The sequence below is a fragment of the Rhincodon typus genome, chromosome 26 (genome assembly GCF_021869965.1).
Source record: "Rhincodon typus isolate 14 chromosome 26, sRhiTyp1.1, whole genome shotgun sequence".
Classification (NCBI taxonomy): Eukaryota; Metazoa; Chordata; class Chondrichthyes; order Orectolobiformes; family Rhincodontidae; genus Rhincodon; species Rhincodon typus.
This window is the reverse complement of record NC_063357.1, coordinates 30,286,028-30,302,274: the sequence shown is the minus strand read 5'-3', so window position 1 is coordinate 30,302,274 and position 16,247 is coordinate 30,286,028. Positions and strand designations below refer to the sequence as shown.

General features: G+C 41.5%; 1 protein-coding gene across 1 annotated transcript in view; it reads right to left on the bottom strand.

Moving 5' to 3' along the window:
* Positions 1-16,247, bottom strand: part of LOC109926723 (eosinophil peroxidase-like) — a 93,352-nt gene that overhangs the window by 8,429 nt on the left and 68,676 nt on the right. Inside the window, exons 6-12 of the mRNA XM_048612473.1 lie at positions 14,680-14,809; positions 13,499-13,705; positions 11,638-11,992; positions 10,059-10,219; positions 8,475-8,733; positions 3,660-3,830; positions 449-686 (exon numbers count right to left, since the gene is read on the bottom strand). Coding sequence (XP_048468430.1) covers positions 449-686; positions 3,660-3,830; positions 8,475-8,733; positions 10,059-10,219; positions 11,638-11,992; positions 13,499-13,705; positions 14,680-14,809 — 1,521 coding nt within the window. The remainder of the gene's footprint in view (positions 1-448; positions 687-3,659; positions 3,831-8,474; positions 8,734-10,058; positions 10,220-11,637; positions 11,993-13,498; positions 13,706-14,679; positions 14,810-16,247) is intronic.

Here is a 16,247-nt window from a genome sequence, read left to right as displayed (position 1 = left end):
GGCCTGCGGTGTTCATCCAGCTCAACACCTGGTTATCTCAGACTCCAGCATTGGTCGTTCCTTCTAACTCTTATTGTGTTACGATTCGTTTCACCTTGCCAATGAACTCAGGCTCAGCTATTTACTTTAAAGTTGTTTTATGTGTTTTTAACTCTTACATTTCCTCAGGGGACTGAGTGGTTGAGGCTATTTGGGGTCTTCATGGTCTGGTGGGTTTCCAGTAGGATGTTAAACGGCACATTCATGGACAAGAAGAGGCAATTGACAATTTTTCAGCACAACCTCTACCTGCCTTACTCAACAACACAATTAATGACTGAGCCTATAACTACCCAGGCTGGTAGTTAGTATCTCTGATCAGTAGTGCCTTTATTGTGAAATGTAAACCCTCAGCTCAATGAATAACAAAGCTTTTAATTTTTTTTTTGCTACTACTATTGTTCCTTACCTGTCTCCATCTCTCAGGTTCTTGAATTGTTGTCCTATTAAACAGGCCAACAAAGGGCCTACTCTGCCACCTTTTACGAAGGGTTCAGAGATTGCCCCCAACCACACGTCAATATTTTGTGCAGTTCTATACAAGCTGATGAGTCTCCTTGCTAAATTATAGTTGTTGAGGATACGAGCAAGCTGACTGGAATACCTGGGAACTGAAAGGCCACAGAATCTCCGCCAAGCACTGTAACCTATGAAATTCAGAGAGCGTGAAACATAAAAACACCTGTTAGCTATTATATGTTATGCTAGAAAAAGAAAGTGCTCAATAAACTTTGTTTTATCGCTACATAAATACTGAGATTCAAAGATTTGGTGATGAGCAGGTATTCTCAGTACCTCATTGCCTTTATAGTTACAAGAGGTCACAGTGCAGACTGAAGTTTCATTCACATCTTCAGATGCATCGTCCCATCAGACCCACACCCAACTTTGGCCAGCTAACTATCAGATAACTGCAATGCCTTCCTGAAGCCAACTGAGTGGAGATTTGTAGAATGTTCTGGAGGTACTCTTCCTGTTATGTCTCACCATAACTCATTAATAATGGGTTTGTGGATTTGAATGGATGCTGTCTCATGTGTCCATCTAGTGGTACTGCCTGAGACTAAGGACTCAGCTGGGAGAGTTGGTGCAATTACAAGACTTTGCACTTCCTGAGATGCTTGAGTCCAACAATCACAGCCATCTTCCTTTTTGCTAAGAATGATTCCTAGAGTCCAACAGTCACTACAGTTCAAAAGTAACTCATTGCTTTTGGGACATTTGGGAATTTAGGACATCCTGAAATGCTGCAAATATTTCCTGGTAAACATTCTTCTAACCATTTCTTGGTATGTGCACCTCTAAAATAATTAATGCTAAATATTCTTCCATAAAATCTATTTCAAAAATATTCTCTTGTAAATAAATCAATCTTGTCAAATATTCACCCATAAATTATTCAACTAGAGTGAATCCCTAGTAAACACAATTACAATAATGGATTAGAACCCCAAAATATTATGGACATTTTTAGTCTTTAATTCCAAATTCTTTTTTTTTAAAAAAAAGAGGATTGCTGCAAAAATCAAAATAAGTGCAGGTGTACATTCACCTGGCCTGGCCTCCAGACCCATAACAATGTGGTTGACTCTCAACTGCCCTCTAAAATGGTCTACCACCTTCTCAAGGCCAACTAGGGACGGGCAATAAATGTTGGTCAGCTGGCCAAAGGCATGGGTGGGACTGATGGGACGATGCATCTAAAGATGTGAACGAAACTTCATCTGTACTGTGACCTCTTGTAACTATAAAGGCAATAAAGGGCTGAGAATACCTGCCCATTAACAAGCCACTTCTGCAAATTACGTGCCAAACTGTAGACACACATTGGGTTTTTTCCTTTGAAGAATGCACAAGAATAGAGGTTACAAAGTCAGTTTCAACTCTGCTGGAGTGGTCTGAACATTGTCATGTGTACCAGCCTGTCTTTGAGTGTTAACATGCTGTGAGGGCCACAGTTGAAAAACTATCCCCTAGTCACCCCTGCATTGCAGGTAAAGAATAGCTTAGTCCTGAGAGCTCGAAGTCAGCTACCTAGCAGCCACACAAAAAGAGAAACAGGACAACTTATTTTTGTCTATTCATTTGTGGTACTTGGGCGTCACCAGCTGACCAATACTTATTGCCCATCCCTAGTTGGCCTTGAGAAGGTAGTGGACTATTTCAGAGGGCAGTCAATAAAGTTTTTTTCTTTCTTTGTTCATCCATGGGATGAGGGCATCACTGGCTAGGCAGCATTTACTGCCCATTCCTAATTGTCCAGAGGGGAGTTAAGAGTTACCCACATTGCTGTGGTTCTGGAGTCACATGTAGGCCAGACCAGGTAATGATGGCAGTTTCCTTCCCTAAAGGGTATTAAGTGAACCAGATGGGTTTTTCCGACCATTGACAATGGATTCACAGTTATCATTAGACTCTTAATTCCAGATATTTATTGAATTCAAATTCCACCATCTGCCATGGCGGGATTCAAACCCAGGTCTCCAGAACATTATCTGGGTTTCTGGATTAACAATCCAGTGATAATATTACTGAGCCATTGCCTTCAAATACAGTATAGAGCTGGAGGAACACAGCAGGTCAGGCAGCATCAGAGGAGCAGGAAAGTCAATGATTCAGGTTTACACCCTTCATCAGGATCATTTTCAGAGGGCAGCTGAGAGTCAACCACATTGTTGAAAGTCTGGAGTCACACATAGGCTAAACCAGGGGCATTTGTGAGCCAGATGCATTTTTTTTCCCCAGACAAAAGACAATGATTTCATGCCATCAGTAGATTCTTAATTCCAGACATTTCCAGAATTGAAATTCCACCATCTCCCTTGGGAGGATTTGAACCTGGGTCCCCAGAACATCAGCAGAGTTTCTGGATTAATAGTCTAGCGATAACACCACTAGGTCGTTGCTTTCCCAATTCCTTACAATGAGAACATATCTCCATGTATTAGTCTCCTATATCTATTGCTTTACAGAATTCCCAGCATGAATTCCAGCAAATAATCTCTGGTAAATACTCGTCAATAAATAGCATCTTGTAAATATTTCATGGCTGATAGTTTTTGGCAAATATTACCTCCAAGTACTCACTGGTAAATATTGGCCAGTAAATAGCCTTAATGTATCTTTATTGTTAAAAAAGACACTCCTCAGTCAATATTGTCCTGATGATAATCCCTCTGATAAAGTCTCCTAACTAAATCTGTCCTGGTAAATAATCCCCTTCATTATTCAAAGGGAATTATTGTGATATCTCAGACATATAACCTACAACAGCAGGTAAGATACCCAGAGGTGTGATTCTGATCCCATTTCCTCAGTCTCTGCCATTTGCAAGTTGATCCCACAGACTGTTGCTCAGTTCCTCACGCTGTGCCTGCCCACTGCTACCCTGCACTGGACACCGGTATTTACATCAGCCTTTCCATATCATTCCCAATCAGTGCTGAGGGAAATCAGTTTTTCTCAGTGACTGTAACCAATATGTTCCTGCTGGCTTCTTGATAATGTGGCTCTGGACATTGAAATTCTTGTATTAACTCACATTTTCACAAATTTGGTTTTCAGAGTCAAACTCTACCCAGTGTTTGCTTTTCTCTCCCCAGTGTTTGCTTTCCACTTACCTGGGATCCCATGATCCCGGGAACGCTGCATGTTCAGAGCACCCAGGTCCATGCCTAAATGAGCGGTCAGTTCAAACAGTTTCTCCCGCAGTTCGTCTGGTAACATCTTGTCCTGTTTCTGCAGTTTGGCCGGTCTGCCCAACAATCCCCGCATGAGGGGATCGACTCCACCTAATACACACAGACACACACAGCACAGAGTAAAACAAGACCTCTTCATCCATTTCCCAGTTTGACAACATACTCTTTGGCCTGCAGCTAATGGTACAATGACTGATGCTGGAGGTTAAATATTTCCAACTGAGTGAAACAGGAATATCTGTGACAATGATTATAACCCAACAAAAGCATCATTGAAACAAAACCCAAAGCATGAATTCTTTTACCCATCAGATTGGAGTCCCTAAACCAACAATGACACAAGGGTAAATGGCAATGATAGACAGCTGTTCCTTGTGACAGCAATAAGACAGTGGGCAGACTGCTGTTCATTGCTTAAAATATAACTGTTATCAGGAATCATCCTGCATCAATATCTGGAATAAATCTGAGGAGAAAAGTGTAGGATTTCACTCGGAGTAATCTCTTGAATTCTGATTGCGCTGAACGTTCTCAATAACTTATAGTTGAACAGAATGGAGATAAAAGGTTCTCCACAAGTAAAGGTAGAATGGAATCCTTTCCTTGTCTACAGGGAGAAGTGAGTCATTGATGAATGAGTGATGCTCAAGAATTATAACAATACAAACAAAGCAGATCAGAGTCATATTCAGGCACAGAACCCAACCCAACCCAATAACAACAAGAGTTTGTAAAAAAAAACCCAGAACATTGTGGAAATACTCAACAGGTCAGGCAGCATCTGTGGAGAGAGAAAAACAAAATATTCATTCACTAGTTTCTCTCTTCACATGTGCTGCCAGATCAGCTGAATACTTGCAGCATTTTTTGATTTTCTTTCCAATTTCCAGCAGTCAGAATATTTTGTTTGTATTGTAGCGACAGATATAATTGTTGTGTTCCATGAAGATGGTGACCTGACAGGTTCAGTCAGGCTCGAGGGGCAGGGTGTGATACTTGTTAACATTCAGATAACATGCTGAAGGCAGCCATAGTAGTGACCACATTATACACAGAGCAAGTGACAAGCTTCTGAACTCTGCTGAAATAAGAGGATTTTAATCCAAATCCTTAAGGTAAGAAATGTAAAAAAGATGGGTTGATATCCCAAGGGTTGACATCCAAACCAAAAGGTGCAGGATTTGTTTTAAGTGTTAACAGTATGTCTTATATTTATCTGACTTTGATATTTAAATGACTGACTGGAATATCTGTTCATTTGCATCATCTTATCAACACCTGAATGTAAATTCTGGGACAAATTCATCAGCCACGGTGAAAGTGATTCTCCTGATCTTCTGTCAATCATCTTCTCCTGTCTCTGCCTGTGCAATACAGTCTGAGGAAAAATTGCATCGCTTGAATGCCAAAATTGGACACATTGTTATCACCTATTTTTAATAATTACTTGGTCACTAGGGTAATGAAATCTCTGCATGTTGAAGGAAGTGATGAGAGCTTTCAGACTACGGCCTTCATGATGACAAAACCATATTATTCACATCCTCCCTTTGTGGGCAATCATCCACATTTGGTGTCTGTCTGCTGTGCTGGATCTCTAAGAATTCCATTAACTCCAAGCCATGCCTGGCCAGTGCATTCACGACATTTCTAAGGCAACTGCTAACCAACCAATGTAACTACTGTCACTAACTGCTACTTCAGAACAATTAAATGCATAAAATTCAAGTGTTGTCTTCACACTTCTGGGTGTTTTATGCCTTGGAATAGGAAGAGGTGACATACAATCAATCAGTTTCTGTCCCTGAACAGGATTGATTTTTTTCCCCAAATGTTTCTAAAATGTCTGTGTCAGAAGCTTCCAGTTGCTTCGTTCAGTTTGGTTTCTCTCTCTCAGTCACCACAACCAGGCTTGACTAATAACCAAGAGAACAAGAAGCAGTGTACAATCAAATTCTGACACTTCATCTTTTTTCTCTTGTAAAACTAAAAGATCTTGCTTTAAATTAAATAATCACAAGCAAAAACATATGTAATTCAAGCCTTTCGTTAAAACTCAGTGTCCTTTTCTGTAATAGACTTTGAGATATGAAGGTTGTTGATGTCGAAGATCCATGGATTAGAGTTGTGATCATCTTTCAAAATTATACAGTCTCTGGAACAGTTCCTATTGATTGGAGGGTAGGTAATGTAGCCGACTACTTAAAAAAGTTGGTAGGGAGGAACAGAATTATGGAACAGTTAGCCTGATATCGGTAGGAGGGAAAATGCTACAGTCCATTCTCAGAGATTTAACAGCAGAGCACTTGGAAAACAGTGACAGGATTGGACAGAGTCGGTATGAATTCATGAATGGAAAATTATGCTTGACAAAGTCTACCGGAATTTTGAGGACATAACTGATAGAGTCAATAAGGGGGAGCAAGTGATGTGGTTTGATCGGACTTTCAGAAGGCTTTTGATAAGGTCCTTCATAAGAGATTAGCATGTAAAATTAAAGTATATGGGACTGGAGTAGCGCACTGGCACAGATAGGGAACTGGCTGGTGGGCAAAAAACATTGTGTTGAAATAAATGAGGGGAGGCGATGGCTTAGTGGTATTATCGTACGTCTTTCTACAATTGTATAGGGCCTTGCTATGACGTCACTTGGAGTATTAGGTGGAGTTCTCCGAAATTGAAAATCAGTAGTCCTTCACATCCAGTGATTGTTGAGCTTGACACTGAAAGAACAGTGTGGAGAAACCAATTTATCACAGGCAGGTTTAACTGCCAACATTCATTCCCCAATGTGTAGTAATGGCTTCCATCTTTGCATAGTCAATCTCCTTTAAACCACATCACTCTTCTGCTCTGGAGCTGGACATGATTTGGTGAACTGATGAGTTTATCTGAGATCGCCCACCATGCTTGACTAACAGCTCCGAGAACAGTGAAGAGTCAAGCAAAATACACAATCAAATACCTGACAATTGAACAATTGAAAACTACAACCTTCGTAGCCATAGACAGCACAGAACCACTGGTGGACAGAGGCTGTAAGTCAAGGTCCACCAATTGATATGAATAGTGTAGAAGGAAGACCAACACCTAGGATAGGTCCTCTGTTCTCTGTAGAAGCTGTGGCATATTTACTTATAGTTTAGGTGTTGCCTCCTGCCCTCTCTTTTCCTTCTTTATATCTATATCATCCTTTTCCAAAAAGCACAGGAACAATGGAATCCCAGGAGGGACACAGGAGGCATATCTAATGGCATATCTAATCCAGGGGCCAGATTTGGATGATACTGAGGTCATGGGAAGGAAAAATTGGCATTTATTTCTCAGGGTTGAGTTTGGGTAACAAAAAGTTTTTTTTGGCACATTTTGCTTGCCAATTTGTCGAATAATGGATCCTTTTCTTTTAAAGAAAATTCAGGTCCATTTATTAGTGGAATTGTTTCCTACCAGAAATTTTCCCCATTTTAGAGCCAGCAACCAAAATTTCCCCGAATGAATGAGGCAGAAGACCAAGTTCTCTAACATATATACATGGTGGATGGTAAAGCGGTTTCTGAACAGATTTCTGAAGTAAGGTAGATTGTACTTGAGCAGTGTTTGTTGCTCACATCCACTAGGCCTTGAAATGGTTGATCTGGGGATCCACTTGATTTGCCAGAGTGCATAACTGCTACACCAGTGTCAGCGTGATCTTAATCACGGTCAACTAAATGACACCAAGAGTTTGATTTTTCTGAGGTTTGCTTCAGCAGAAAGCCTCCAGGACCTCCTTATTCCTCAGCCTTCTCAAAACCCAATTGGAAGGACATTGGGGGATCTGGGACCTGTGCAGAGAGGAAGATGTGCAGGGGCAGGCTAAAGAAACCGAGAATAAAGGTTTTTCCTTATGATTTTGAAAACATCTATCAAATCTCCTCTCCATTGTAAACAGTCGCAACTTCTGTAATTTTTCCTCAGAACTGCTGCACCAGGGGAAACACAGTACTGGGACCAGTATGAATGGGAATCATAGAATCCCTGCAGTGTGGAAGCAGGCTATTTGGTCCATCGAGTCCACACTGCCCCTCTGAAGACCAACTAGACCCACACCATCCCTGTAACCCTGCATTTGCTGTGGCTAATCTACCCAGTCTGCATATCCCTGGACACTATTGGTAATTTAGCATGGCCAATCCATTTAACCTGCACATCTTTGGAATGCGGGAGGAAACTGAAGCACCCAGAGGAAACCCACAATGACATGGGGAGAATGTGCAAACTCCACACAGACAATCGCTTAGGGCTGGAATCAAATCTGGGTCCCTGGCACTGCGAGGCAGCAGTGCTAGCCACTGAGCCACCACGCTGTGAAGGTGTACAGTGATGTGGGGCCGACAAAAGAAACCTCAACCTATGATGATCTTGGGACCCTCTGGGAGGTGAGCGGTTAGGTGGACCCAAGGCTGAGGCTGTACCTGGTGGATATTTGCCTCTCCCTTTTACCAGCTCCATTTCTGCAGCAGCTGCCTTTAGGCTGTGCCTATGAGAATATCTGTCCCCAAATTAATAACCTGGAAAGCAACAGTTTACTCTGGGTGCGCTGTTCCGCACTACTGCTGAGGCAGACACAGCAAGGAAAAAGTATTCAGCTCGAAAAGAAACACAAAACTATTTGCCCAGTGGAAGGCTGCTCTCAGTCTCACTGCAATGTCTCAGGATGAGATTGCTGCCGTCATATTAAAGGCTGTTACCTACCTTCCCTGATCAGTCTCCAGGGAGTGAAGAAAGCCTGGTGCAGGTCAATGCTTTTGAATTGTGGGTGTTCCTGGAAGTTTTCATTGAGACGGAATAGCTTTGGCTGAATACTGAGATGTCCGAAACGGAAAGCTGCTGTTGCGAAAACGTTGGCAATACCGGGATCGATAGATTCATCGTAGCCTTCGTAAGGTGGGAGAAATTTCTGTGTTGCCTCCTCTCCAATTACCAGAGGAACATAGTCTCTGTGGTTTATTATCTATAGTTGTGAGAAACAAGATAATGAGAAAAGATTGATATAATGAGAGGTAAAAATAATACATTTAAAATGGATCAATAAGAGTGTTAGCAATCTGTTTGTCACTGGATATTAACTGGTTACTGCTCTGGCACAGAGAGAATGATTTGTGTTTTCACCACTGCTGAGGTTTGCGAGTGAGAACAACTGCAAATTGGCCTTTACTGCAAGATTTTCCTGTGAATGAGTCTCATTCGGGTAAACACTTACTTCAGTAAGAAGGAATCGTCTGAATATTACAGGCTATGTGACCCCAGATCAGGGCCGACCCACTGCCTGAACATGGGGGTGTGGGGGGCACAGGGCCGACCCACCGCCTGAACACAAGGGGCAGGGCCACCCCATTGTCCACTTTATGTTCTTTCCTTGGGAATTTTAACTCAAACCTCACTGACTACTTCTCACAGCTTTCGTTCTTACTCTCTTCGCGTTTTAGAAACATCTCCTAAGATTTCAACATTCCCACAAGATGAGCAACTTGCTCAGCTGAGTTTTGTCAGTTCCATTCATAACTATCATAAAAGGTCGGGTGGAGCAGTCTTCTTTCCTCAACACAAACAAACTTAACTTCACGAATCAAAATCAGAAATTGCTGGTAAAACTCAGCAGCTCTGGCAGCATCTGTGGGAAGAAAGCAGAGTTAACGTTTTGAGTTCAGTGACTCTTCATTAGAACTCAGTCAAAATGTTGACTTTCCTTCCCCCCCGACAGATGCTGCCAGAGCTGCTGAGTTTCACCAGCAATTTCTGTTTGTGTTTCAGATCTCCAGCATCTGGAGTTCTTTGGTTTATATTATTGATTTCATAAATCTTCCTTCTTGAATGCTTTCCTTGCCTTCCACCTATGTTTAGGTAACCATACTCTTCAGGACTGAGTTAGACCAGGATGTGGTTAAAATGGGCACAACAGCATTACAGTCCTTCCTTAAGGATACAAATACTTGTCCACATGGTATAGGGCTAATATCACATTGAGTTCAACCCTGGAGATGGAAACAAGATCACTTTCTGAAGAAAGTGTAGAGCTGGATGAACACAGCAGGCCAAGCAGCATCAGAGGAACAGGAAGGCTGACGTTTTGGGCCTAGACCCTTTTTTTTTCTTGTTATCTCAGATTCTCCAGCATCTGCAGTTCCTACTATCTCTCACTTTCTGAAGGTTAGGTTTTAAAAATAAAAATAGTGTCTGCTATTCAGCACAAATTTTTAAATTCAGTCCCACAACTTGCTGTGAAGGGATTTGGAATTTAGTTAGTGAGTCGCATTTTCCATGACATTTTCTCTGTACCTGTTGAAAAGCTCCCAGGATTTTTCTCGCTTCCTGATAAGTTGTATCTCCGCTCCAGTGAGGGTTCAACCTCTTCAATTCTCTTGCTAAACGATTGTGTTCCCGGAGAAATACCGTGTGGAAGGTTAACACCCCCAGTTGTTCATTGACACGTACATCCCCTGTGAACAGGATCCAGTGTTGGGTTTACCATTGTCTTGTTAATGAAGGAGACAGAGACGTAGAGAAATATCCAACAGAACAGGTACTTGAGTATGGATTAGGTGCTGCAGTAGGATAAGGAGATCCAGGGATTTGGGGAAGCACAAGAATGAAGCTCAGAGAGTGTTGTACATCCTATTTTAAAAACCAGATGGTGCTACCCATTCAATATAACAACATGAATCATCCTTAGCAATGTTTAAGGTGGGTCACTGCATTTGTTTTATGATGTGGCTTACTCAAGTTCAATACCAAACACAATGCCTAGAAATCCTCAGTTAGAAATCTTTCCCTCTCTTTCCTTCAGTTAAGAGCCATCTTCCCTGTTTTTATTGTAGTTAGGTGTCATTCCTTCCTTTTCCTTAGCGTACATTTCATTCTCCACAACAAGCTGCTTCAGCACACATCTCTTTACGCTGCTATCATTGCACTCAGGAACCCTGCTGTGGGGTTGAGACTGGATGTACCTCAGAGGAATGTAGAACTGATGTTTGATCTTTACACCCTATTTCCTTGGTGTAAAACATGGTCACAGCATTCATGTCAAAAGCATCAAACACAGGTCCTAACAGCGTCAGAACATGCTTGATACCAGATTGGCTTGGAATCTGTAAATGTTCTCCTGATATTACCCTAATACTGACACTAGATTCTTTAAATATACAAAAGGGGATGTCAAATGTCTGTCTTCAGACCAAAGCAGTGAAGAATCAAGCAGAGTTATTTTTAATCAACATGTACAAACATTATGACACACATCCAGGGCCTTTGGGATTTGAACCCAGACGTTTTGGTTATCCCTGTGTAATCTGCAGCTAAGTGCTACGGTGTTAATGCATAGCAAAGAGGAATGGGAATGTGGCTGCTGCCAACGGCACTCCTGGCCCTGCCCAAGATCCACTCCAGATTACCTGCCTTATCAAGATCTAACTGAGGCAATTTCTGATTCCTCAATGTTCACGTACTCTGCAATCAGATTGGCTGACTTCTTAATCACTTGAAGAACTCTCATGCAGCGGATGTTTCTGAAACTCTATACAGGCTCCTGATACATAGCTAAGAACAGAGACGACCATGGCAGAACCACTGTGGAACTTTGGGGACGTATCCTGGAAATTGATGCCTCTACCTGCATCTTGATCAATATGGTGACTGATGTTCTTCCAGCTCAGAAAGTGCACACAAGCACCAAATTGGAAGCTTTGGTGTTCATTTCTAGCTAGTCAACCAATTTTTACATCAATATTGCCTGACATCGTTCGGTGTAAATTCTTGCAATATGTGTTAAACGATTGTAAGGCTGGAGCTGTGCATGTAAAAGGAATGCCCCATACAAAAGTTACTTGAGACAGGATTTCTTAATCCAGCTGTTACTCACCAGCTATAAAACACGGAGTTGAGTTCTCACTGGTGAAACAACTTTCCCCCATACTTCCACAAAGGTTGCTTGAAATGGTGTTAAATGGTAAATATTCTCGTCCATTGTCAGAGAATTCCTCATTGACAGCCAACAGGCCAAGTTCATTAGTGAGGTTTCTGAGTTTGTTGGCCAGACAGTCTGTACTGCCATAGACTTCATTAACATCAATGAAAGCAGTAAGTACGTTGATCTGCTGACGAGTGTTGACATCTCCAAACAATGAGCCCAGCTCACCACTGCCACACGCAGGAGCTGACCGGAAGAACGGCAAACATGTACTCCTGTCCCTGATTCTTGTGTCACCTCGAGGGATCTGTCAGGAAAGATGCAGAATTCTGTCAGACATAGTTAGTTTATAAACACATATAGACGAATAGAAAGGGGAGTAGGGCTCAGCAGATTGGCTGGTTAGACAATAAATTGATTTAGGAGGAAAAGTAAAAAGGTAAATAGTCTGAGAGGAACACAGGACTGTTCTCTTAATAGAGAGAGATGACTGGTAGTGAGTTTAACACGAGAGTCCCACAGCTTATTGAAAGGGGGGACGTTCATGGTTGTTAGCTTGACAATTGAATTCACATTGTTGGTACTAATTTGCTTCAAAAACCAGACAAATGATTTAACTGACCCCTAAGTTTGGAACACATTGTGAAAGTAAATTGGAAGAAAATAATCTGTCTGGAGTCAGTAAATTCAGACATTCAGAAAGTTTCTTCTGGTGCAAATCTTCAATACGGTGGACATATATTACAAACTGAAGGTATACTGACCATTATAGGTTGTAAATTTTAAATTCTGACCTCAGTGCCCATGCCTGAAGGAGGTATTAAACCTTCATCATAAAGAAATAAGAGTCTCGCCACCTCTCCATCAGTCTGCTAGGAGACATCAGCTGCCCTTAGGACCCAGAGCTACAGTTGGCTTATCATGCGAGTAGGTTCACACGACAAGGTGGTTTACTTTGAATAGAAGGGAAGGTTTAATTGAAGTAAATAATCTTTGGAGGGTTCCAGATAGAGTGGGTAGGAAGGACCAATTTTCTTTTACAGAGAGGTCAATAACCAGTGACAAACTATGATGAGAAAGCAGTTGAGGAGAGATCTGCAGTCCCGGACGGTATTGGGCATGTGGAACATACTGTCTGAAAGTGTGGTAGAGGCAGAAAACTCTCACTTTTTAAAATAAAATGTCTGAATATGCACTTGAAAGTGAAAGATATAGAACTGGAAAGTGTGATAACACAATGTAACTTTTTTTGGACAGCACAGATATGACAGCTAAATAGCCTTCCTCTGGTCTGCCCATTTTTAATGTTTCTACGTTTCTAAGACAATACATTTTAAAAGGCATCTTTCTGAATGTGAAGCCAAGAGACATATCTGCTCCCCGATCGCACAGCTAAAGTGAAATAATTCGCTCCGAACCAATCTTCACTGATCCCTACAGCTCTCCCTTCCTGATTCAAATCCAATTGCATAATCTTCTGCCAGCTTTGACATATGATGAAGAGTCAAAGACATCATGTTGAAAAAAATAAAATGGGATTTCCTTAATGTTTATATAATTAAGCATCTGCCTCCTTAACAATACAAGCAAAAATTTTTAAGCCATTTCATCCTCTGTCCTGATGAAAATAATCCTTCGAACTATTCCCGTAAAAACATACAATTTGGTCACGTGTGCATTTTGTGTTTGTGTGATGATTTTGTCCAAGAGCACTTGGTTAGATTAATAATCTAGGATTAGTTTCATTCTATTCAGGAAATCAGAGCGAAAACTCAAAACTCTATTTCAGAATGAAGTTGAACTGAACTCTCACCCGTATTGGGAAACAGGGATTTCTTTGAACACAAGTTGTTTCACAGTCAATGCCATCATTGAAGGTCTGGATGCTGCCAGAATGAGGGCTTAAACTCATATCATGATCAATCCACTGACCCCACTGCATAAACAAGTGAGTGACCTTTGTATCATTGACCACGTCTTCATTGCGTGTTCTCAAGATTTTATTGGACACTTCACGAACCTGGAGAAGAAGCAGAAAGCATTCATTACAGGAAAACAGGACAAAGGTTAATCTATTATCACACCATCATCGTATCTGTCCCTCTGCTGAAAAGTTAGCAACTGAGGGGATATTGATAAAACCGGATAACTTACATACCATTCTTTCTGGTAATAAAAATCATAAGAACTGGGAACTGGCAATTCAACCTTTCGAGCCTGCTTTGTCATTTATTCGATCATGGCTGATCTCATTTTGGCCTCAACTTCATTTTCCTGCCCACTTTCCCTAACCCTTTAACCCATCACTAATTAAAAATCTGCCCATCTCCTCCTTAAATTTGCACTGTGTCTTAGCATCCACTGTACTCTGGGGTAGTGAATTCCATAGATTCATGACACTTGAGAGAACTAATTCCTCCTCATTGCTTTTAAATCTGCCAACTCTTAGCCTAAAACTATGATCTTTCGTTCTAGATTGCCCCACAAAGGGTAAACATCTACTTTAGCATCTTATACATCGCCTCTCATTCTTCCAAACTTCAGTGAATATAGGCCTAAATTACTCAATGTCTCTTCTTAAGACAAGCCTTTCATCACTAAAATCAATCTAGCCAAACTTCTAAATATACAGGTCCAGAGATAATTCACAGGTGATACACTTGTTTTTTTATTCAAGCTCATTTGTGCATCACTTCATACAACAGTCTTTCTAAGTGTGGCTACAAACCTGCAGCCAGTTTGCACTGCATTAAGGAGCAGTACCCTCTAGGAACTGGGTTTCCTCGATGCAGAGACAACTTGTAAAAGAATGCTAAAGGATGAAGAGAGAGAAACGAGCTTCATCCTATCTGACTGGATTGGATTTATTGCTAAGTGAAAGGACACTGTACTAATGCACCCACTGCCTGCTCCCGGTAAGGTGGGGCTCAGGACAGTTGATAGTAGGTTTTTCAGTGAATCAGATTTATTTCTGTCTGATGTGTGAATAGTTACCAGTGGCAGAAGGGCTCCTGATATTCGTTTGCTTGGAGTCCAGCCCAGTGGAAGTGAAAATCCATCTTCATAGCGAGCTGGGAGCCATCGGGTGAATGCAGTGTTGGACGATCCCAGGCGAGGCTTCCTCCTAGAAACCAGGAAAACAAAATGTTCATTTCTTTTCCCTCAGTGCACCTGATCCAAAAAGAGAACTTAGTTTGAGTGGAACTGGCACAGTCGATATTACGATAAATGAAGGACTGACAGCAAGTGGCTGCTGGAAGTTTTCTGTCAGAATTTTCATTCATTTAAACACAATAATTAACAAAAAATCACATTAAGTAAAAGTCATAAATGATTATTGTCCCCGGTCTAAACAGCTCAGGGCTGGTTGTTATTTTGGGAAGGATTACTCACCTCACCTGACCTCCCTTTCCATTGGTTTCAGTGAAAAGGGGAATCAGACAGGGTGGAGAATGGGGAACCAATCAGCAACAGGTCCTTTTCAGCCACATACCAAACTGATTCTCAAAACAGAGAGAGGTCCAAAAATCACCTGAAGAGGACAATGCTGGCCACTGATGAGGACATGAGGAATCTGCTTGGGTGTACAGATAGACTGAGTGAGTGGGCAAAAACCTGACAGATGGAATTAAAAGTGAGGAAGTGCGGGGTCATTCACATTGGGAGGAAGAACTGAAAAGCAGACCGTTACTTAAATGGAAAGAGAGAAAGATATCAGAAGGAGGGGGTGGGGTGCGGAATCTGGATGTTCTCGAACATGAGATACAAAAAGTTAGCAGGCAGTTGCAGAAAGTAGTTAAGAAGGCAATTGGAATTTTGGTCTTTATTGCTAAGGGGTTTAGTTTAAAAAAAAAAGGTATAACTTGTTATAAGCACACAGCATTCTGTTGAGGCCACACCTGGAGAACTCCAGGGAGCTGTGAGGACAAGATCCTTAAAAGTATTTAAGGAAGGAATAGGTGGAATTTTGTAACATCAGTAGTTCAGGGCTATGAAGAGCTGGCATGTTAGAGGAGTTAAGGCCTGTGGTAGATCAGTCATGACTTTTTTGACATGTCTGAGGAACTGAATGGCCTCCTCCTTCTATTTCTTACATTTTTGTAGTAGTTAATTTTCCAGGATTGGGAGAGGCAAAAGACATTTTACATGTTGCTTAGTCTTGGGATTTAAACAGTTTGATGGTTACTAAAGGTAAAAATAACATTCGTCTCAAAAGTGGAAAGCATTATTTGTAAAAGCAACTGCAGCAATGGAGGGGGTATGGGACATCCATTTGACGGGGTGGGGGGGGAGCGGGAGAGAGAGAGAGATCAAGAACATTAGGAGGTCAAAATAAACTAAAGATGGGGACTGCACAACTCAGAAGGAGGAACTGTTTCCTGTCCAAACCCTAGACTCATTATCTCCAGATTCCCTAAAGAATCTCCCTCTTCTTATTCACCTACATGATGTTGATTAGTATCGTTATCAACAAACGTAGGGATATCAGCTAACTTTATTCTTGTATCTAGATCTGGTTGGCATGGACAAGCTGGACTGAAGGGTCTGTTTCCGTGCTGTAC